Source organism: Sciurus carolinensis, chromosome 1, assembly GCF_902686445.1.
Source record: "Sciurus carolinensis chromosome 1, mSciCar1.2, whole genome shotgun sequence".
Classification (NCBI taxonomy): domain Eukaryota; kingdom Metazoa; phylum Chordata; class Mammalia; order Rodentia; family Sciuridae; genus Sciurus; species Sciurus carolinensis.
In genome coordinates, this window is record NC_062213.1 from 27,442,558 (window position 1) to 27,468,359 (window position 25,802).

The 25,802-nt window shown below is 33.0% G+C and overlaps 1 protein-coding gene across 1 annotated transcript in view; it reads left to right on the top strand.

Moving 5' to 3' along the window:
* The window catches only part of Csmd3 (CUB and Sushi multiple domains 3), a 1,190,022-nt gene that overhangs the window by 768,538 nt on the left and 395,682 nt on the right, over positions 1–25,802 (top strand). The window contains 2 exon segments of the mRNA XM_047516388.1: positions 16,322–16,460; positions 23,912–24,099. Of these exon segments, the coding sequence (XP_047372344.1) occupies positions 16,322–16,460; positions 23,912–24,099 (327 nt within the window).

Below are 25,802 nucleotides of genomic sequence, written 5' to 3' on the forward strand. Positions count from 1 at the left end.
AAAAAAATAAACATCATTGCCCTATGTAAACGTATGATTACACAAATGGTATGCCTTGACTCTATGTACAAATAGAGAAACAACATGTATCCCATTTGTATACAATTAAAAAAAAAAAAAAAAAAAAAAAAAAAAAAAAAAAGAGCAGGGCATGAGGCACATTCCTGAAATCCCAGTGACTCAGGAGGCTGAGGCAGGAGGATTGTGAGTTCAAAGCCAGTCTCAGCAATTTAGTGAGGACCTAAGAAACTTAGTGAGACCCTGTCTCTAAATAAAATATTTTAAAAGGACTGGGGTTGTGGACTGTGTTTAAGTTCCTCTGGTCTCAATTCCCAGTACCAAAAATAAAAAGTAAATAAGAAGGTTTTCGGAACTCTAATTTGCCACAGGCCTGCAAGTCCTCCAATTATCCTAAAAAGAAACCTTAGGAAGTTTCTGAAGGAAAAACTTTTTTTTTCTGTATATTTGAATAAAATGACATGTAGTTTGCTCACCTGGCTGTTTATGGAACCAACACCAAGGTGAGACCATCACTAAGAATGGGATTGGAGCCAAGGAAGGCAAAATCAAATAGTCCCGAAGCAATCTTAGGTGTGGCACTTGCCAAGTTATCCACCATATCCCAGGTCACACTTTGAGCTACTTTCCACATAAATAAGCAGATTTCTGTCAATGCCTATGGAATTAACTCAGGTGGATTTGATTTATTGAATTCAAATTAAGGTTTATATTGATTTTCTGGATTTTGCCTCAATTTTACTTAGATACTAGCAACAAAAGCCTGAGACAAGCTGTTTTCCTAACATTTTTAACCTTCTGCCTGCCCCCCACCATTTTTCCAGCTGCCACACAGTTACTTCCACTAATGAAGAGGAATATGACTGGAAACATACTAATCCTGTCTCTCTTATTCTGTAGACATGCCATTCTTTGATAGAGAGCTTTATTATTTATTAGACTTCATATTTTAAGGCACTATCAAAGTCTCTGACACATGCTTACTTTTTAGGTGCAACTGTTTTATTATCTTCATATTAAACATTTATGCAAGAGAAAATTTTTAAAAGACATGTTTATATGTTCTGATAATACATATAACTAACTTTCTGCATGTAGTTTATTCTCTTCACATAAAATATTCCACCACTGAATATATTCATAAAAGTTATCTACACATACTATCAGTGTACATTGAAATTAGAAAGTAGAAAATTATTTGCTTTAATCAGAACTTATAGAACAAGATAAAGGAAGTCTGTGAATGTTTTTTTATTAGAAATCTTTAGGCTCCCAATCTCATTCTTTCAGAAATACCTAGGTGTGTAAACATATTGGCAAATTAGTGATCAACCCGTGTCAATCAGCCCTCAACTCTGAAACTGTGGGAAATCTTTTTAAAAAGTGAAAGTTGTCATCTTTCATATTCCTTGAATAAAGATTGTTAAACCAAATTATAGAAATAGGATCCCACAGCTAGAGCTAGATTCAGTTCACATAGTTTTCAGATAGACACAGTTGTTGAAAAGAATTGGGTTATAAATTTTATTCACTGACCTAATGTTCAACTCAGATGCATTAACTAAGGATAGATTTGGGATTTCTGAGAATTCCAACTTCTTTCTAAAATGGGTTGATCTATTATCACCAATAAGAAAAAAACTTGATACTTTTTAAAACCTTGTGATCTTTCAGTTCTACTAATGGAAAAATAAAATATATATATTAGTTATTGTAATCAGAATTGGAGTCATTTCACCTTGAATCTGACAAACTTATCCTAACTCCGTTAAATAATAGTCAATGACTCCTTTATCCACACTGAGTCTCTACATGAATATGACTAGTTCTGTCTAGGACCATTCCACCTGATATCTCTTTCAAATAATCATCCTAAACCCATGAAGAATGCTCTAGTTGTAGGTCTCCTTCAATAGGTTGACACAAGGATTTTCATAATGTGTTATATAGAAAGTGTTACCACCATTAGGATCTAGAAATATCTCCCCAAAAGCTCATGTTTTAAAAGTATGATCCCCAATGCAGAAAGGTTCAGGGGTGAGACTAAGATTATGATGATAAATGCAACCTCATCAGTGGATTAATCCATTTGATTGATTAATAATATGAATGGAGCGGGGTGCAGTGACTCATGCCTGTAATCCCAGTGGCTCGAGAGATTGAGGAAGGAGGATCTCCAGTTCAAAGTCAGCCTCAGCAAAAGCAAGATACTAAGCAATTCAGTGAGACCCTGTCTTTAAATAAAATACAAAATAGGGTTGGGGATGTGGCTCACTGGTCAAGTGCCCCCGAGTTCAATCCCTGGTACCAAAATTTAAAAATAAAAAATAAATAATTATATGAATGGAATACTGTAGGCAAGCGTGAGATGGCTGGAGGAAGTAGGTCACTGGGTTATGCCTTTTGACTATATCTTGTCCCTGGCTCCTTTTCCTCTATCTCTCTGCCTCCCAACTGTCATGAACTGAGCAGCCTGTCACCTGCCAACCCCTGTCACCATGATATTCTGCCTCACTTTGGGCTCAGCACATTGGAATAGACCAGCCATGGACCGAACCTCTGAAAATGTGAACCCAAAATAAAGTTTTCATCTGCTAAGTTGTTATTGTCTCGTATTTTGGTCACAGGGATGAAGAGCTGTCTAACATAGAAACTTCCTAAAAATCCCCTTCCTCTACCTCTACTGTTTTGACTCAAAGCAGCTGCAAATGCAGCTTTCCATCTCTGACTCTTGACTCCTTGCAATCATGTTGCCATCCTGTTTGGTATCTGTGAGCCTCTTCAAAAAGTTCAGCCCTCTGAAATACAGTTTTCTCTTAAGAATCTTCCTCCTTGGATTTTCTTCTTTTCTTACTGTAAGTCTCCTTTCATTTCTCCTCTTTCTCAGTGTGACTAAAATTCCTTTCAGGGTTTCAGGGCATTGCCAGGCTCATCTGTATCATATCCTTCAAAGTCCCTTCTATCAGTCAAATTGCTCGGAAATTTGTGAAAGGAACAAATGGGAGGACATAGCGTTACCTTTAGATTGTACTTCTCTCTTCACCTAAGCTTGTGTTTCTGTCTCTTGAAACATGGGTAAAATTTTGCTTTCACTTTATTATTTTTTCAAGGGACTAGTGGATCACTAGAATTCCTTTACAGTGCCAAGCAATGCAAACTGGAGCCACTCTTTACCCCCAATTTTATAATCTTTTAATCATCAATAAAACTTTAGATTTCCAATCACTGGAATTTTCCTCGTGACCAGTATTGTTAGATAGAAGGCAAATTTTAAGTTACAATATCCGACTCAGCAGAGGGATTTTCCTTTTGGGCTTTGAGAAACACATTTGTTTCTCCCAACTATATTCTGCTGGTGCGAGGGGTAAGTCCAAGTGACTGAGTTAGCTTGCCTTATTGTATGCCAAAAGGTTTAGGCCTCATTTTCCATACCTCAAATGATCTGAGCATCATTACTTGGCTCTTTCTTAAATACCAGTCATAACTAATTTTTCTCAGTTTTCATTTGCTTTCCCAGATTGACTCTAATTTACTTAGCAATGAACTTATTGCAGGTGCTCCTGATCCCCTAATCCTTTTGTATCTTTGCCTGGTAGATGTCAAGCTTTTTAACATTTTCTGAGTTTAGTGTATAGCCAGAACACTTCTTTTCTTTCTTTCCTTTCTTCCTCACTCCCTCCCTCTTTCCCTTCTTCACTCTCTCCCTCCCTCTCTCTTTCTTTCTTTCTCTTTCTTTTTTCTTTCTTTTCCTTCCTGTCTACCTCCTTTCTCTTCTCTTCTCCTCTCCTCTCTTCTCTTCTCCTTTCTTTTCTTTTCTTTTCTTTCATGTACCCAGGTATTGATTCCAGCACCTTGCACATGCCAGGGAAACACTTTACCATTGAACCACATCCCCAGTCTCAGAATATTTATTTTCAACATTTGCACACAGCTCAACTCTTATGAATATTTATGTCATCCAGGTTGGTGAAGTCAAATGCCACTGGTTTTAATGGTGCTGAGTCACAAATAGCACTTAATTCCAATGTGGGAGTAGAAATCATGATCATGACTTCATGACTTCAAATGCCTACAGGAGCAAAAGTAAAAAATCAAAAAAACAAAACAAACAAATTAAAAAACCCACAAGATTAACGGAATGAAACAGGCTATGCCCTAAGGTGCAGGTGTGTCTTCCCACATTTTATAAGATGTGCTTACAAATAAATACTTTCCTACTTAACAACAAGAATAAGTAATACAAGAATTATATTATTGACAACCAAATAGCATTTCCATTAGCCCATACATTTCTTTTCTGAACATTAAAAGAAGGCATCCTCCTAGAAAGAAATGATGCAACCTAGTGGTTCACAAGGATACTTTCATTGGAAATCCAACAGCAGCAACCAACCTCCCAATGACTGTGACAGACCAGTAGAGAAGTTCAGAAGTCATACATCAGCCATCAACCTGTCTCCCTTCTTAAGAAAGCACTCCAGTGTCTTGAGAAGCTGACTGTCCTGTAGATCATCTGAAGAACCATTCCCCAAGGGAGTTACATAATGAGTTCCTCCTTTTTGTAAGGTTGTGTAACAATGCTTCAGTAAGATCTTTTAGTACCTAGAATATAACTGGAACATCCTATCTTGCCTTGTGTATTCTCCCCCAAACCATAATTTCAATCTCAGAGTACCTTTCCATGGTGATCTTTTGCCTTTGCGTTGATGTTCTGCTCATATCTTGTGTTTTTGCAAATAATTTGGCACTATAATTTTGCTAATAATTTAGCTGCTAATCTGGTTCAATTGTCTATATAAATTATGTAGTCTTAGGAACTATACCAAAAGTATTCAAGAAGCATTGATAAACAATAAAGATTTTTTTACTTCGATTTTTTTTTTCAGTTGTGAGGAAAAATTTTAAACAGTGTACAGAAAGTTTCTCAAATATCTTCCTAACACTTCCTCCTTCTGGATAGTAGTCATTTCATGTAAATATCATCACAATCTTCCTCCTCATCATCATTTCTCTTCTGTTTCCCCATGCTTACACTCACAGCCCTCTCTTCACCACGTTGTTCTTCTCTCCTTTTATTTCTTTCTTTTCACTGACCCATGCCTTTTCTCATGTATTCAATCCCTATGTACTATACATAACCATAAAGTTAACATAAGAACTACTCCATTGTACTCTGCCCCAAGGAGAGATTCCTTAGTCCCATTTTAATGATTTTAGTTGGGAGTCTGCAAATCTGTTATCCCAGTGGCTCAGGAGGCTGAGGCAGGAGGATCAGGAGACTGAAGCAGAAAGATTAAAGTTCAAAGCCAGTCTTAGCCACAGCAAGGCACTAATCAACTCAGTGAGACCCTGACTCTAAATAAAATACAAAAAAGGGCTGGGGATGTGGCTCAGTGGTTGAGTGCACTTGAGTTCAATCCTGGGTAAACACACACACACACACACACACACACACACACACAAGAGAGAAGAGAAATCAAGTTTTCAACATATCTTTTCAAGATAATTTCTGAGGTGCATTACTATTTTATAAATGCTTGTTTCTGTATTTTCCAGTAATATACCAGCCAATGAGTCCCAAAAGAACTTAAAAGAAACATCATTGCATGAGACTTAGGATAAAACAAGAAAGTTATTTTCCAAGGTGTCAAGCAGTGACCTCTAAGTCATCTAGAGTTTTCTGTTTTAAAAAGCAAGACAGTTGAACATAAATTAATTCTTCTATCTCTTTTGTAGTCACAGAAAGTAACATTTCCTGGGTTTAGGTTTTCTTATTTATTTGTGAATGTCATTTTAAAAAAGGAAATAATACTCATGTATAAAAAAGGAACTATACTCATGTAGACTCAGATATAAAGGTTTATTTGTAGACCAAAAAATGAGAGTTAGGTTAAAGCATATTGCTATTTCATCCTAAAACTGAAATCCATGCCATTTACTTTTTTAAAATAAAATTTCCCTCAATGGTTTAAAGTTATAAAATTATTTTACTCTTCATGGAAAAAATAAGTTAGATAAGTCTTAAATAGTACCATGTACTTTATTAAATTTCATTTATATACACTACTCAAGTTCATTTTAGCCCCCCTTCCTGGTTTTTCCTTAACTCTGTGATCTCTGAGTGAGTGTCCCAGAACTATATCTTGAATATTTTCTCCTATTTCACTTACTGTATTGATGAGCCCTAAGTTTATCCCGTCTCTAACTTTAATTAACCTCTATGTGCTGATATCTCTCAAATTTACATCTCTTGGCCCGCTGTCTAGTCTTCTTAGTGAATATCTGCACTTGCATGTTTAATAGGCATCTGAAACTTAACCTGACCCAAATGCATCTGTACGCCCATTACTTCAAATCTGCTACTGTCGCAGATTTTCTCCACCATTACAATGATAATGGCATTATTTCAGTAAAGCTTGCCATAACTCTTTAAGTCATTCCCGACTCCTTTCTTTCTATCACAACCATATACAGTGCTTCAGAAAAATGTGTTAATTCTCCCTACAAATATATTGAGAACCCATCTACTTCTCATTGCTCTCACTCCTGACATGCTGGTGCCAGCAACCAATATCTTTGACCTCTGCTACAGCAATAGCCATTGACTGATCTGTGTTTCTTCCCTAGCTTCTACTCAGTTCTTTTTCTCAATAGAGAAGTTAAAATAACATATCCACACTCTCTAAAAAGAATTGTTCCTAAAAAAATTCTCCCAAGAAGTATCTTGCATTTTCCTCCCAAATCCTATGTAGAAAGTGGGATTTGTAGTTTAAATTTAAAAATGACATGTTATTTAATCTGTGCCCACCCATTATTTTCTTTATCATAATTTTTCCCTGGGTTTCCAGAAGGCTTTCATTCATATATACTATCTGCTTCTTTCTTCTTCACCTGATTCTCCCTCTGCCTCCCATGGCACTGTAGTCAGCAGTGCCCTCTGGAATCTAAAACAACCTCCTGAACAAAAATGGAAATGCAATGTTGGTCTTCTGGATTGCATTGTTATGTTTTTGAATATGAATAGTACATAATACATTCATCGAACTTCTTTACAGATAAGGAGGATTTCATTAAGTGAAATATATTGCAAGAGTCAGATGGATGCTATTGGCCCAAAGCTGATGATTTAATTAAGATGCTGATTTAAAACTGACTGAAACAAAAGTCACCATTTTCTTGAAGAGACTCAAAATAATTTCAAACATTGTTATCTTTGCAACCTTCATGAAAAGGAAAATAACAAGAGCAAATGTGTGACTAATAAATTGTAGAGTCAGATTTTCCTGCTGCTTCTGAATTGGTAACTTAGATCCCTTGCTAAGAAGGAAAAAAATTATCAATATTGATCTCTATAGGAAACTACAGTATAGATACCCTATCCAGAACTTACAAGTGAGTCCTGACTGATTCTTAGTCATTTGTATGATGGAGATATCATCCCCAATTTTAAAAAGCTGCAATAAGAAAGTAAGTGAAATTGATGTACTTTTACATTTTTCAATCAACCTATCTATCTGTAACTGTTGGAGTACTAAGTAGTTCAGTTTTAATCCATCTGCCTTTAGAAGAGAGGAAGCTGGTCTTCTTATCTTTAAGAAAATTGGAGGTAATGACTCCAAGAGATTTACTTGTTGATAATGAAGATTTCTGTGTGAAAGAGGGACTAGAATCCATGGGTAGTTCATACAGTTGACTTACTGATCTGCTTTCTATGAGTATTGAACAAAAGAAAAGAAACTGATGAAAATCTGGCAAGTTGGAGACAGAAAGAGCTATCTAGTTGAAACAATTTGGCTATTCAAAGATGTGAGTATGCTATGCATCAAAGGAATACCTGGACTTTGTCACAGAATAAAAAAAAAAAAAAAAAAAAAAAAGAAATCCAACAAGAAGAATTAACTGTCAGGGGTAGAAGCAGAGAGATCACTGGAAAAGGTTGAGCTCCTAGTGTGCCAGGGAATCCTACAGTGAAAAGTCACCCTCCTCTCTCTCATTTATTCTCCTCATTGGAGAATAAATATTTTTCTATAGCTGACAAATGGAAGACACCAGTGAATAGTAAGGGTTAGTGAAGGAAATAGCAACAGCCAAGAGAAGACAATGACAGTAAATCTACCTCATATTAGAAAAAGGAGCTAAAAAGGAAAAAGGAGTTAAAAGGAAAGTTAGGGAATGAGATGTGAAAGAGGAGACAAATTTCTCTATTACAAGTGCTGAGTGGAACAGCAATCAGCAAGCACTGCTCTTCCTCACCATTCTCCTTCCTCTCCTCCACAACTCTGGTTATTACTCCAACAGGCATCTTGGGTGGGTGGATGGAGGGAATGAGAGAAGTATTTTAAATTGGACAGACTGGATGAAGTTTTTCAATTCTAAAAGGGCTTAAAAGTAATTAGAAATTTTAAGTATCTTGCCATGTTTTCAGCATGTGAAAGTGTGTGTTTGAAGGCAGAAGATAGAATCAAGAAAGAAAGAGAGAGGAAAAAAAACCTTCTATTTTTGCTCCTCCAACTTTAGAATTTTCCATAAAATGCTTACTCAAGCATGAACTTCCTTGTCCTCAGAATAGAACTCCCTGAATTACTATGGCTTATGGTCCTTCCTACTTCCTAGTTAGTTTTCTGAGAAAATTCTTCAAGTGAATAGGATGGAACTGAAGTCCCTGGATAACTGTTTGGAGAAAGGCTGGACTTGCATACCTGATAAACTTTCCCTTTGAGGATGTGGGTTTTTCCCTTGAATCTCAATTAGCCTCAGAGGAAAAGACATTTCAAGACATCACATTCTCTTTGGAGAGAGTTCTTTTGTTAAACAATTGGAGTAATGATTTGATACATATATCAGAATGGAATTTGTGGTTCTAAAGAACAGGATATGTGTTTACATATGTTACATAGTTATATTTAAGAATCAAACCCTCTTTACAGTATGTATTCATGTAGTATTGAACTTCTGGTCTCCTGGAGAACTACCATAATGAAAACTAATTTAATAACCATCTACAGGGTTTTGCTCCCAATTTTTGCTGGGTTAAGCATGAGGCAGGAGAAGGGAAGGGGTTATATAATGAAAAGAGGTGTAGAACTAGGACTCCACTATCTCTGTAAGTCTAGCTATTTAATTCTTGTGTTTCTGTGTTCCTGTTTTTATACTAGATTCAAACCTGAATTTCCTCACTTTTTTTAACGCCATAATCCAATGTTCAGAGGTTAAAGAGAGCTATGATTACTTACCACCTACAACCCAGGGCAAGTTAAAGAAAGAGAATAAAGGAAAGAAGTGGAACCATCACTGTGTGATAGTCCCTGAGGTGGCATCTAGATTTTATCAGGCGTATCTCCACAGAAAGACTGTTGGACCAAATGTGAGAATTCTCACCTCTTTAATTCACTTATTACTGAACTTCTTCAATCAAAACCCAGCTCTCATAGTCCCCAACTCTCTTATGACCACCCAAGTGCCATTTCTCAAATGAAAGAGCATCTCCTGCTGTGAAACCCCACAATTTCCTTAGCATTTTTGTTCAAGAGAATTTTATCTGAATACAGTCTGGTGCACTTCATACACTTTCATATTGGTTTTAAAACTTACTGGCTATTTTAAATGTGTCATTTCTACTAAAAGTAACAGGAATGAGCCAGTACTCCAACTCAAATTATTTATAACAAGTTTTCTTTAGGCAGTAGAAAAAATAAAACTGAATATAAACTCTATCTTTTATTTCTCATATTCTCTGCTTTCATTTGATAAAAAACATTGTAGGAAACATCCTGTATTTCAAAAATGTATCCAAATTACCTTCTCATCCTAGAAACCTGAGAAATCATCCAGGAGAATCTTAGAGGTACAGAATAACCACACCCTCTTGGATTTTCTTATGGTCTTGACTTTTCCACAACCAAGTTGCACCAAGGCATTGGGTAGGTTGCAGGCAGGACAAAGAAAGTGCCTAGAGAGTATGGGGAGATATTGTTTATTGGGGAAAGCTTTCAAGAGATAAGAGAGTCATCCCAGAAGAGGTCAGTGGCAACATGCTGACACAGATAGCACCTTGATCCCCATAGTCCTTTGCCAGGTATTGCCTCCTCTCCCTCATGGAGTTCTGTCCAGTGAGGTCCTACTGGATGTGTGACAACTATCCTTTCCACAGTGCCCTCAGCTCTGCACCCATCCTTACCCATAAAGAGATTTTATGTGTAAGGCTCTAGAAGCAGTGACATCATTGATATTAGCTTGCTTAGTTAGCTTGTCTGGCCTAAGGAGCAACTATCCTGGTATACATTCAAGAAAGTAGCTTTCTACAGATCTAACTTTCCTAATTTCCATTGTGTATAAAAGAAAGCATTTTTCAGATAATATGTATCTGGACATATTGTACTCACTGTTCCCTTAACTTGGTTAGGTTTTAGGGGACAGAAAGGAAAGATTCAGGGACATGAGTTGTTACTGTCCCGTTTTCTTTAGGAATGAAACAGAGCTTAAATAATAAAATGACTTGAAGGATCAGAATAGGATGTCTTTAACCATGAGGATTTCTGGATCCCACCTTACAGCTGCTAGAGACACATTTTTGAAATATTCATTTCAGCAAATTTCCTAGGTACACACTAAAATTTTAAAGTCTTTAAGCCATAATCACTGCACAAAACTTAAAGGCTTCCCTGAACCAACCCTTAGTACTCCTCACTAACTCTGTATTGCAGCAACAACAACAGAAAACACTGACTTTCACCCACTTATATTAATATTTCTCACTTTCTGCTTCTGCTCATTCTGTCTCTCTTCCTAAGTCTATTTTGCCTTCATTTCTTCTTTAAAATTTTTTATTGTTTGTTCTATGTAGTTATACATGACAGCAGAATGCATTTTGTTTCATTGTATGCAAATGGAGTACAACTTTTCATTTCTCTGGTTGTACATGATGTAGAGTCACACCATTCGGGCAATCATACAGGTACATAGGGTAATCTAAACAGTCTTCTGATGTCTCTTTCAGGAACTCTTTCCTGACCTTTACCTTTCCAGACTTCCTACCCAGCTCCAGGATGTGCTTATCATTTTTCATGTTAGCTGTAGATATAGTGTGTCTCTTGAGGGCAGGTATAATGTCACAAAGACTTTTTTAAAATTTTTAATAGCATAGTATTTTATATATAGCAGAATTAAATACACTTATTGAATTAATAAGTAAATGAATAAATGATTTACTACTAGAAAATCACTTGGGGAATTTAGAACTTCAAGTTTATATTAGGTACTTTGGGCTGAATGTTCTATCCTCCTAACCTTCCATCCATCTCTGTCTTCACTAAACTTATGATAAGGAGAGTAAGAAAATGGGGTTGCAGTTGTAGTTTAGTGGTAGAGTACTTGCCTAGATCCTCAGCACCACATAAAAATAAATCAGTATGTCCATCTACAACTAAAAAAAAAAAAATCAAAGAAAAAGAGTAAGAAATGCTTAAATAAGGGTTTCTCCTGAAAATTAGTTGAAAAAAATCAATCATGGTGGCTCCTAACTTAGAATTTAAAGATTTGAATTTAAATTTTAGTTCTGCCACTAGATTATAGGTGTGTGTTTCTCAACAAGTCATATGCTTCATGATTTTTATCCATTTGCAAAACTAGTGAAAGGAAAAATTCAGTATTTTTATGCCACAAACATTATTTTAAGATATAAATTGTCCATAAGACATTCTAAGCCACAAAATATTGTAACTGTTAGTTGATATGACAGAAATGACCATCTGTTGGCCTGATAGTTGAACTGGAAATAACCTCCAAAGCAATGCAGGGAGATGCATGTTGAAAATGGCAGACATAGTCATCACCTGGGTCTTGTAAGGATAGGAGAAAGAAGGCTTATTCAGTCAATAGGTTCCCCTCTTTGACTCTTTCAAAAATATATCACAGAAAAATTTCACCAACAGAGTTAAACAGGTAAGGAAGACTTCATTCAAGATTATTGCAATAGAGAAGAGAGACTAAATTTAACTTTTCTGGAAGAGATAGAGGGTATTAAGCACTGGGGTGAGCTAGTAAAAAAGTACTAGAGGATGCTAGTGGGTAGGATGGCCAATGTGATTAGGTCATTGTGTTTGCTAATTAGAATTTATTGAAGTCAGTTTCTTACCCTCCCATAGAAACTAGAAGGACTTGTGATTACTTTTCAATAGGATGACTCCCAGATACTCCTGGGTTGTAAAACTAGTAGGAGACTGGAAGAAGATCTACATCTCAAAGGGACAGAGAAAGAAGATATAAGTTTTGTTTTGTTTTGTTTTTTCTTTAAAGTAAATGCCTTTGTCTAGCACAAGAAAGAAGGCTGTCTAAAATTTAGTCTAGCTGAAGGTTAGATGAGAAGTTAACTATTCTGTTTCACAATTAAAATCTTAGGAATTTACTCACTGAGGCAGCCACTATTATTGCAGTTTGCAAGCTTAGGAGAGGGGAAGATCCAAAGGCGAAGTCCATCCTGGCCTTTGCCCCTGTATGTTATCCAGAATTAAGTATGTTGGCCAATTCATACTTAATTCTGTTAAATGAAAATATTTCCCCTCCCCCAAGGATTGCATATTCAACTATACTTGATTTCTTCCTCTAAATGTTCATCTTTACCTTCTACCCATATTGAAACTTCAATATCAACTTATGTTGAAGATGATTCCCAAAAGAGCCCAGAGCTCCATATTCTATTTTCCAATTTTTCTTTTGATATTTTGCAGACCCTTGGATCTCAGCATTGAATCTCACTGGCTTCCCATGTAAAACTCCTCCCTGTTTTGTGTTCCTCATTTTGCTGAATGGAATTAGCAATGGCATGTATGTGCCAAGGTCCCAAGGACCAGTTTAGGCTCCTTCCTTTTAACTCTTTGCCTGTCTTCATTAAATGCTGTGACTCTACCTTTAAGATATCTCATTTTCAGCTTCTCCTTATACAAGCTTTATTTCAGAAATATTCCTAGAGAATTCACTCTCTTAACTGATCTTACAAACTCCTAGTGTACTGCCTCTAATACATTTTTTACTTGCAAGTTCCATTTAAATGAAAATCTTATCCTTTGTCTATAAATGTGTATGTACCCTTTGTTTTGAATTGCTATGGTTCATTTTCTATACTATAACACACCAGATCCTTTTCTAATCTTTTTCCATCTTTCTCATTACTTCTTGATTCTACAAAAACATGTGTATTACTCAGAATCATTGTGCTAACAACTCTCTCTGCCTTTGCACATGCTATTGCTTCCATTTACAATATCCTCCTCTTCCTCCTAGTAAACCCTGTCTCATCCTTGAAGACTCAAATTAAACAGAATACCTTCTATGAAGACTTTATTCATGTCCTCTAACATAGACATAAGTATCTTTGTTATAGAATTTGTGGCATTTAACTTTTTGTTTATGTTTCTGTGATGGAATTTATGATATTTTATTTTTTGTTTGTTTCTGTGTTTTGAATCATGGGTACTGAGAGGAAAGAAAATAAGTATTTTATTGAAAAGAAGGTTTTAAAATCAGACTGCTTTTTTTCAAATCTTTGACTGCTCATATTCAAATTATTTAAATTTTTTGGAACTTCATTGTTCTTATATGTAACAATATACTTACCTGGCTGCATAATTTGGAACATTATGTAAAATAATTGAGGGGATATCTTAGCATAACACCTGACACATAGAAAATGTTCAGTAAGTGTTAATTAGTACTGATACCACATAGGCACATATCTGACTCAAAATAATGTCCATTAACTAAAATACAATTGAATAGATGCATGAATGAATGAAATGGGATTTGGAAAATATCTCAATATGGTCTTGTTCTCTTGCTTTCTATATATTCCAAAGTTTTCTTTTTCAGTCAGAGATACTTATTGTGTGTATGTGTGTTTGTATGTGTCTGTCAGTCAATCACTAGGGATTGAATCCAGGGCTTCAGACATGCTAGGTAAATGCTCTACTACTGAGTCACATTCTCATTCTTGTTATTTTCTTTCAGATTGCTCTTTCTTAAAGTGTGGTACCTTTAAACCTGGAGACATAGGAGCTTATTTTAGGTGTTTAATGTATAAGCGATTCTTAAATTTCAATAGCTACTATTTATTTTCAAGGATTTGGGGAAAAATAACACTATTACATAAAACCTATGATTTTATAAATGATTTCACTTACGGAGAGCCAAGATATGTTATGTAAGATTAAATGAAAGCGAATCTATTAAAGAAAAGTATTAAATAATATAAGGAACATGTGTATATTTCATATTGTAAGGTTTGGGCAATAAACTTATAATCTTTCTGTTTGCATTACTATTCATAGTGCAGTTGGTTTCTCTTTATAAGTAACATGTGTAGTATTATTAGTCCTTTGTTTCAAAGTTCACTTTAATTTTTCTATATAGTATACTGCCTTCCACTTTGGATAGTTACCACAATTTTATTTATTACATTTTAAAGTGCCCTCCTAATTCTGTCTCTCTCATACTTTGGACTAAGGGGTCAATCTAAATGCCTCTCAATACTTTACTTTTTAATCCTCTATGATCCATTACTTAATTGTTAATTTTATGACCAATTACATCACTTAATGAATGCACAAATACTTTCCTAGAACAATATGAATTGATTACTTAAAAAAAGATTTCTGTCAGAAATGTTCTATTACCTTTGGGCCTTCTCTTACTGAAATGTTTAGCTCTGTCTTTTAAAATACGATAATGTATTTGACTATTACTCATATAATTTAATTTTGAAATATATAGAAACCCTACAAAAAAACCTGATTTTGAGTTATCTTAACTAGAAAGAGTAAATAATCCTTAAGAAATGGACTCTTCAGGATGGGATTGTGGCTCAGTGGTACAGTGCCTGCTTAACACATGTGAGGCACGGGGTTTGATTCTCAGCACCACATTAAAAAAATAAACAAATAAGTTAAAGATATTGTGTCCATCCATAAAATATTTTTATAAATGGACTCCTTTGAAAACTTTTTAGGAAACAAAATTAAATTCTATTCAGGAAAACATTTTTTCATGAATGCACTATCTCATACAAATTATAACTTTTGGCAATTTCACGTAGATAATATACTTAAAGGGACATTTTATAGTAGTGCTTAATTCTTAGACCAATTTATAAATATTTACTATTTTATTTTGTTTAGACCAATTTATGTGAAAGATGGAAAATAGTAAAAACTGTGTCCAAAGAAATAGGTTTTAGAAATTCCATTAGGTAAAACTGAAAGAAATAAGAAAAGAAAAAGAAGAGAGGATTTAAATGGGTATATGTAAAGAAAATAAAAATATAAAGTGGAAAGTGTTAAGTCTTTGGGAATAGTCTCTAATGTGTTAAAAAGTTGATGTAGTATACATTTCAAATTTTTCTTTGTGACTATTTCTCAACATTTCAAGTATTCTTTACTATATTTCTCTATGTATACTTTTTGAAAATAGAGCAAACTGATGTAGCTGGGGTATATACTAAGTGCCTTAATCAGTACTTACTGGAACTACAATGCTATCATTATGGTTTCAATTTTGTTTGAATTTAGGGAATAGCAGAGGGTAAAATATTTGAACAGGTAAGCAAAGGATTTGAATTTGATGTTAAAAAGAAAAGGGATTGAAATACATGTCTAGGAAAGGGAATAAATGTGTAGGAAATAGGATGATTAATCAATACTTTGAAAGATAATATTCTATCAGCTGAACTGAAGGAGGAGATAAATTAGTAGATGAGAAATAAAGTAAGGTACTGAATTGATGATGACCTAAATTATAGTAGTGATTATGGAAAATGGAAGCTCAAAGTTTTAGCAGATAGTTTGAATTAACAGGGTTTGTTAACATAAATCAGTTAATGAAAGAGAAAGAAACCAAAGTTAATTTATATTTTTCGAATCTTTGAAGATATAGAACACAACAGAGACACAAAAAGGTATTAAAGGGACTGGGGGTATAGCTCAGAGGCAGAGCACTTGCATAACATGTGCAAGATCCTGGGTTTGACCTCCAGCACCAAAAATAAAATAAAGATCTACTTTGCATGTGATGATGACCATTTTATTATATTATATGTGAAGAACCATAGCTGTGCCATATATTTTAAATAAATTATCTTTTAAAGGAAAACAAGGATTTAATAATGAATTGACTAGTTCACCTTTGCTTTCAAAATTGTACTCATTAGCATTTAATAAGTATATGCAAATTCATTTAAAAATTAGAGTTGGTACTAAAATTATTTCTACAACTTACTATAAAAGTTATATTCCTAATGTCTGATTTTATTTTTCAGCTCCATGTGGTGGCCATTTTTCAGCTCCCAGTGGAGTAATTCTCTCACCAGGATGGCCAGGATACTATAAAGACTCTTTGAATTGTGAGTGGGTTATTGAAGCTGAACCTGGACACTCTATCAAAATTACATTTGAAAGGTCTCTGGAAATATTTTTTCTACCTTTTAAAGAAAAGATTATGTAAAAGAATAGTTGACATTCTCTTTTTCCTTTAACAAATCAATGTATAATTTTATTGTATTAGTCAATTGTTGTGTTTTGAATGTGACAGACTGTTTGCCCCCTTTTACGCTTTCCGGCTATTTTCAAGTTAATTTTCTATTTGTTTAATGTTGTATTTTTACTATTGAAATATGTGAGACCAACCTTTTTTGTTTTATGCACAGTGCTGAGATAAAAATGTGATCTTTAGCTTGATGAGTTTAGTTTTCCTATATTTTGAAGTGGTTATGAATTTTGCTTTGCTAGGTTTCAGGAGGCAAAGATAGTGAAAAATGCATTCAAATTGATACTGTATTGCAGCCTAAGACACTTATGCACACTGTCATAAAGTTATGCATATGTTCCAAAAAATGACTAGGTCATATGTATTAATGAATGAAAAGTTGACCTTGTTTCCTCCTAGGAAAATTAATATTACTCATTAATCTTTACCATGCAAGACTGTAATATTTAATATTTTAAAAATGAAAAGAATGATGTTTCTGATATGTTAAGGATCACTATCAACAGATCAAGACAGAATTATATATACATTTTCCCAATTGTATATTGACTACCCTCATTTCTTAATCTCCTTTTTTAAATTCAAACAAATAAAAAAGTTTTTTAAAACACTGAATCCATTTCATAAGAATATAAATACTGCAGAATATCTTGATTATTACCTGATAATTGAATTTTACAAACATAACTTCACCCTTCCCTTACTCAAAAAATCCTTCATTGATTCAATCCATCAATGCTAGTGTTAACATTTGCATAGAAAGACAGGATTTTTTAACAGGTATAATATATTATGCATTTTATGGGATTGTCCTACCTTACTATAACCTACACCACCTTACTATGACTGTATTAGTTTGCTAGGGCTACCATAACTAAATAGTACAGACTAGGGGCCCCAAAAACAGAAATTTATTTTCTTACAACTCTGAATGCTAGAAGTCTGAGATCAAAGTGTGAAAATAATTGTCTCTTCTGGCCTTTATCTCTGTCCAGTCACATGATCTGTCAGTGCATGTCTGTACCCTAATCTCTTTTTCTACAGATGCCAGTCATACACATTGAATTAAGAGTTCTCCTCATATGACCTTATTGTATCTTAATTACCTCTTTAAGGGTCTTTGTCCATGGTCACATTCTTGAGTTACTGGGGATTAAGAGTTTAAAGATAGAGTCATGCATAGTAGCACACACCTGTAATCCCTGCAATTTGGGGGGCTAAAGCAGAAGGATTGTGAGTTCAAAGCCAGCTTCAGCAATTTAGAAGACCCTAAGCAACTTAGCAAAACCCTGACTCAAAATAAAATATAAAAAGTGTTGGGTATATGGTTCAGTGGTCAAGCATCCTGAGTTTCTAGCACAAAAAAATTAAAAATACATAAATTGCAAAATAAAAATTTTAAGGGATACAATTTATGCCATAACAATATATTTTAAAGAAGTTTTTATTTGGAATAATTCAGCAGAGTTCATTTCATCTTATTTTAAAACCATATCCTTTCTTCATTATTTGACATGGTTTCTGTTGCCATAATAATTTTAGGATGCTTAAAAAGCATATTATTTATTCATTATCAAATCTTCATCAAATATTGTGGTTTTCTGAGTGGGAACTTAATTAACTAACTTTACCTTATTGTAGAGAATTCTATTTGCTTTGAAATATACAATATAGCATGATATTATTGATTACATTATTGAGTACTATAAAAATTATATTGATTTGAGACAGCAGAACAGATTTTGTCCATATTTTTCACTTGTAAAACTTAGAGTATTTCATTTGAAACATAAACATTTGTCAACCTATCATAATTAATGCCATTTTAAATATATATATATATAAGTACATAAATATTTATATATATCAAGTACATGATGTATTTTCTATTATTGTATTATTGTTTTATATCAAAAGTTATGATGTGGACTGGGGCTGTAGCTCAGTGGTAGAGTGCTTGCCTCTACCACTTGCCGCATGTGTGAAGCACTGGGTTTGATCCTTATTACCACATAAAAATAAATAAATAAATAGAAGATTGTGCCCATCTACAATTTAAAAATTATATCAAGATTGTTTTAAAAAAGAAGTTATGGTGTAAATGTAATTGAAAAATTTCACATTTCATTATGTTTGTATAGTTTATGACATATATCACTCAGTTTTCACTGATTTCTTGTTTTTTGTTGCTATGTTTTGTTTTCTATTCTACTTCTGGCTCTGATTTCTTCTCTCAGAATCATCTCACTTGTGAACCTGACACTGCTGTCCTCTCAACATTACTGTTCCTTATTTGTATCACTTTCCTTCATTCTCACACACACAAAAAAAACATAATATAAAGGGCGACCAAGAGGATTAGTGTACAATTCAGAATAATTTAAGATTAAGTAAGCTTTTGTTGTCCTAAATTGTCTTCATAGTCCCAAGCACTCATGATAGTAATTGCACGTATGACCACAGTCCCCTGTCTTATCCCAGATCCTTTTCTGTCTTTATCTCCTTTTCCTTTAAGATCTTCAATCCTTGTTTCCCCATTCTCCTGCCCATCTCCAGTATGTAGCAGGGCAAATCACAAAATACCTGTTACTTCTATGAAGAACAATTTAACTATTAGTTTCCCTGACTACCCAATTGGGTGATGTTAGGGAGTGGAATGGATCATGCCTTTCTTTTTTAAATAAAAAATAGTGTTCTTCTAAGAAGAATTAATTCACCCTCTCTTCACCTTCCAACTGACTGAAACTATAGACAAACTTTAAATTATCATTTTCTTTTCATTTTCTTATATTCAGTTTTAAAATGCTGCATAAGCCTACAACATAAGACCAGAAAATGAGTTAAAGTAAAATGAATGCAAAGTGCATTATTGTATTCAAAAGCATCTCCTGTTTGTTTAGGAGAATAATTAATTCTCATTAAATAAGTAAACACCTTATATCTTTCAGCACAAAGTAGGCTACTTAAAGCTGCCCACTTGAAAAACAGTTTGATTACAAAGTGAAGACTGCAGTTCAGAGCATATATAGTTTAATTTTGAATTTGAACTTTTGATTAAAGGCACTGTATTTTCTGTCCAAAATTGTTACCAGATATCTTCTATCACTGGTGGATACCATGAGCCTCTTGACTGCTTGCCTATCTTGTTTAGATACCTTTAGAATTGTCAAAAGTGGGTGTATATAATATAGACCATTCCAAATTTACCTTCCTAGTGAAATCTTCCAGCCATTTTTATAAGAAGTCACACTAGTTAGACAAAACCCCAATTTATTTTCTATAAATATAGTTACTAAAAACTCTTTATTCTGTCACTGTTTTATTCTTATATATTTATTAAGACACAAATCTTTTTAAGTAGAATAGAAGCAAGAAAACTAAAGTGAAAAGTAATATTCAATACTTGTGCACAGTAACACCTGTGCCTCATTTCTCAATTTCTAAATTACCAGTCCAACTCCTTCACCTCCTTGATACCAATTCTTTAAGAAACTATTCCTTATTAATTAACTGGAAAAATCAGCTTAGAATGACTTAAGAATTGAAGGATGCTATTTTCAGTATTTTAGAATAAACAGAGCAAGCCATATCAATATATTTTCTTTAAATCATATTTTATGTAAATAAAATAAAGTTCCAAATCTCCCCCCCCCCCCTTTTTTTCCATAGTGCTGGGGATTGAATCCATGGTCTTACATATGCTAAACAATCACTCTACTACCAAGCTACCACCCCAGCCCCTGAATCTGACATGTCTAAAATGAAAAGTTCTCTGTGGGGCTTGAGCTCACTATTAGCTAGCTCCCACTGCCCTATAATAAAAAGCCTATAAGATTCTTGATTTGCAGTTATCTGAAAGAAAAACAAAATCTGTCTTCTTCCCTTTCTTCTTTCCTAAAGATCTTTTAAGGTTTTGAGACTTTGCTTAAGTGCTGTCCATACTCCATGTGCTTTGTAGGAAAATTGACTCCTGTAAGATTATACTTGTATTACCCAGCCATCTTGTGGCAGGAGTAACTCAGTAGCAAAGGGATGAGTAAGGCACTTCATTAGGTTAAAAAAAAATAATAAAAAAATAAATAAATGCATTTTAACCATTAGTTTATTGAAAAAAGTAGTCACTTGGAAAGTAGACACACAATCACACATACACATACACTTCCTTGTATATTGATCCTATAATGTTTTGGTGCTTCATTTTTTCTAAAGATTAGTTTGAGAAGCAGGATATTATTTAGAAGTATTTGACACGTACTAGGTTCTTGGAAAACCTGATTCTGTTCTGATTTCTAAGCTCTTCTAGGAACACAGGTTACCAAACTTTTTAATATTTCCTTTCATTCTAAGATATGTTCATAGAATTTGATTGCAAGTAATATATTATATTTATTATAAAATTCATGAATAACATAAACTGACTTGGTTGAAAATAAATTTTAAAAGCTCAAATAAAATTATCCTGTAATTATTCTCAAATACAAAAATTGACTAGAATTAATCTACAGAAAAAATTATAAGTATTATTTACAGATATATTAGTAATTAGTTGCCTCCTTGAGATTCTCTCAAGCAGAATAAGTCAATGAGATTTTCAGAAATATGATTTCTATCAAATTCAAAACAAAATTACAATTAAACCAACAAGTATATGGTTTTCAAAAGGTTTACGTGCTTTTAATTCATCCAAAAGTTCAATATCTTATTCTCAGATCTGCAGAGGAATTTTTATTTTCACCTCTTCTAACAGTTTCTAAATTTTCTATCTGGCAGCTCCTAACTCAGTAAGACAAACTCATTGATAGTAATATCAATCATTCAAAGTATGTCTTTCCTTTCCTTTTCCTGTCTTCAGCTCCCTGACAAATTTATCAGTATCAGTCTCCCAGAGGTTTTGTTTGTTTGGTTGTTTGTTTTAATATTTAAGTTAATGAGGATTATTTCAATTTGACCAGAATGGGTTTGAATTATACCAAGAATGTTTTTTAAGGACGACAATACATGAATACGATTAGGCCCCATTTCAATTTTAAACTCATCTTGTGATTCTTTATTATTTGTTCATCATAACCAATATATTTAATATCACATATGAACGGTAGATTGAGGCCATTCATGAGAAATTTATACAACCATATTAATACACAAAATGAGTGAAATTTAATTTATTGTGTAACCCTATCCCATTTTGCATGTTGTTATAATATATTTTTATAGTTCCTTAGAGCAAATCTGTAATGATTTTCTTTTTAAATATTCACAGCTACTGAACAATGTTCTCTATATTACCAGTTAATGCTGCTATTCTATTAAGAATTAAGTCTTTTTATGTTTCAATTCCAAGTAATCCCTGACTCTTCCTTGTATTTTAATTTGTCTGTTGTCAGCTGACTAGCTATCAAAGTGAAACTCTAATTTCAATATTCACAATAGATTGACTACAAAGCAACCATACAAGGCATTCAAAATGCCTAATTACCTGATCATTCTCTTAAAGGACTTAGGATGCTTTGTATCTTTCCTTCTCTATATTATTATTGCAGATTTTTTTGGAAAAATGCAATATTTTAAAGGTTGCAATATTAGAAGTAAGATGAATGAGTAAAATTCACACATTTTATCAAGCATATTGCTTAACAGGATGTAAAAGTATAGAAATTGAAAAACTTTCCAATTATTACTTCTTAAATGGCATTAAATTATGTACTTTATTTTGACCCCTCATATGTCATTTCATAATCATATCAGAGGTTGCTATGATATAATGAAATAAGAATTTGTAAAATTGTGTCCACTCAGTTGTGTAGGCATTAGTTTTGCCTAGGTTTGAGTTTTATTTTGTTTTGTTTTATTTTGAGGAATAATGTGGTTTAATCTTATATGCTGAAAAATTCTGATAAGTATGATAGTAAATTATTCTCTGAAATGTTCCTTAAAGTGTACTGGAGATAATAGAAAAATAATACTGAAAATATATTGGAAAATACATTTTAAATGTGTGAAAATACACGGGTAATGCTAAAACATCCAATTATGTTGAATACTTATTTTTGTAAATTTGGTAACTGTTCTGGAGAAAAGACATTTTGTTGTTAAAATATATTTGTTCTTTAATTTATCCAGTAAATATTTATTACATGTTTACTATATCTATATACAAAAGAATTGACAAAACAGACATGCTTATAGATTTGTCCAACTAGCAAACACAACTGTGATTAGTATCACAAAGAACATAGCAAATTGTACAGTGTAGTAGAGAAAGTAGCCTACATTGTGAGGCCAGAGAAGGTCTTCCTGTCAACATATTGAAGCTGAAACTGAAGATGTGTAGGAAAATCTTGGTAGAAGTTCCAAAACAATTTCCTGGGTTTTTGGGTCAACGTGGGAAAAACAATTAGATGTTCAGCTTTTCATGAATGCATGAGAGTTTAATTTTCTGATATAAAAAGAATGTGTGTGTGTGTAAATGTATATATATATGTATGTGCATGTATATCATATGTTAAAATTGGCTCTGTATTTATTGCATTTACAAAATAATAATCTTTTAAAAAATTGAAAACAGTAGCAGAAATAATGAAAACTAATGATAAAAGCAGCTAGCGCAGCCTAGTTGTTAGAGTCAAATGATGATGAGGACTCTATCATTTAAGAAAATATGATGCTGCATTAAGTTCTAAATATCTCAGTTTCCTTACCTGTAGAGTAGGTAAAATAATAGAAGCTACTCTATAGGTTTACTGGGATTATTAAATTTATAAAGGTAAATTTAACAGTTTCAAGTACTTAGTAAATATCAAATAAATCATCATTAGTTATTACCTTATATGTAGAACTACTATTTATTGTTATCTACTTATAATTTATACTATTTGAAATATTATTTTCAAATACAAACTATATGTGAATTTTAATTGCCAAGAAAAATTTGTCCAAAATATATAGAACAGTTTTGGAATAAAATGTATAGAATATTAAGATAAGAAAATGATTAGCTGATTTGAAAATAATATGAATCAGTTTTCCATAGAAATGATTACAGCAACTGGAAGTGATTCAAGAAATATACTTAGTTGATGAACAGTCCATTTATTTATGGTGATAATAACCACAACATTTGAAAACTGTTTTACTTATGAACGAGCATGTACTTATACCTTTTTAATGATCATTTTCCATAGGAATGAGTTTATAATTTTGGTATTTTAAAAGGACAAAGTTTAACTGATATCTTAAATATTAGAGAAATTAAAGAAAATTATAAATATGGTAAAAATTTTAAGTGGTGATTTAAAACAATTTGAAGCATAATTTTCCTACATAGCATTATTCTAATACATTTCCATATGTGTTTTAATCTTAGATTTCAGACTGAGCTGAATTATGATGTTCTGGAAGTTCATGATGGTCCAAATCTTCTTTCACCCTTGCTTGGGTCTTACAATGGCACACAGGTGCCCCAGTTTCTATTTAGTAGCAGTAATTTCATATACCTACTCTTTACAACAGACAACAGTCGTTCTAATAATGGTTTCAAGATTCATTATGAAAGTAAGTAATTAGGAAATACTTTTGATTTCTCTATTTTGCTTGCCCTGAATTTTGAATTATCGTTGTATTATTAATAGAATTAGTAGCTTTATTTTTTTTTAAATCAAAGCTTTTCTTGAGCTTTAAGAATGCTATTGCTTTATAAGATATATGTTTTAGTAAATTCTGCAATGGATTTTCCAACAGTACCTATTTAAGGAAATACTAAGGATATGTTAGAAGTATCAAACAATTCTTTAAAAATGAGTTCATGTACTATATTTATGCAACATTTTAAAAAGCAGACAATAGGTAATAAATGCCAGTTTAAGATATATATGAACAATGACATATTCTTTTAACATTTACTTTACAAATTCAATTTTAAAAATTTTACTCATATGAACTTCACACATTTTCTATTTAAAATATATAATTTTATTTAGTATAAAAGACTAAAAATTATACTGAGATTAAAAAGTAAAATTTATACATATAGAAATATGATTAAAATAACTAATCAAACAAACACTATATTAAAACAAACTATAATTCAGAGTGTTGGAATCAGTTCACAATAATCCCGATTAAAAGCTCATATTTCTCAGGACTGGGGCCATAGCTCAGTGGTAGAGAACTTGCCTAGCACATATGAGGTACTGGGTTTGAGCCTCAGCATCACATAAATAAAATAAAATAAAGTAAAGGTATCGTGAAAACAATTCTTAAAAAAAAAGTTCATACTTCTGCTTAAAAATTCTAAACTATGTCTTATTTAAAGGTTTTTTTAACTCTAGAATTTACATAGAAAAAAATATCTTTATTTATAAACATCTTGCAAATTTATACCTTTGTGACTTAATTGCATATACTGTATGTGTGTGCATATAAACATACAAACTCATAGATGCACACATTTTTATTATGAAATGCATTACCATATACCTTTGCATGAAAATGTTTTTATAAGTGAATACATCAGCACATTTAAGAGGGTGACTGCAGGACATCATTATTTTCAAGAGCTTGAATTGAAATCTTTAACATTTACTTACTAATACCGACATAGTCAATTTTTAAAGTTTATTTCAAAATTAATTCTTGCTAGCAATTAATTGTTATCAATATACAGACATCTTTTCATTTAATCCACTGCTGTGTCCTATGCCCACTAAATTAAATTTAATTCCACTTTACCCAAGATTATGTGGTCTTTGTCATGTGTCAGGCACAGGCCTATTTTAATTCTTTTTTTGTAATTTGTTCTCTTAGGATATACATGATAGTAGAGTGTATATTGACGTGTTATACATATGTGGAATATAAATTATTCCAAATAGGATCTCATTCTTGTAGTTGTACATGTTGTAGAGTTTCACTGGTAGTGTATTCATTTATGAACAGAGGAAAGTTATTTCTGATTCATTTTACTCTTTCCTATTCCCCATCTCCTCTCCTTTCCCTTCATTTCCCTTTGTCTAATCCAGTGAACTTCTATTCTTCCCTCCTCCCACCTTTATTGTGTGTCAGCATTCACATATCAGAGGGAACATTCAACCTTTGTTTTTTGGGGGATTGGTTTATTTCACTTAACATGATAGTCTCCAGTTCCATCTATTTACCAACAAATGCCATAATTTCATTCTTCTTTGTGTCTGAGTAATATTCCATTGTATATATATATCACATTTTCTTTATTAATTTATCTGTTGAAGGACACCTAG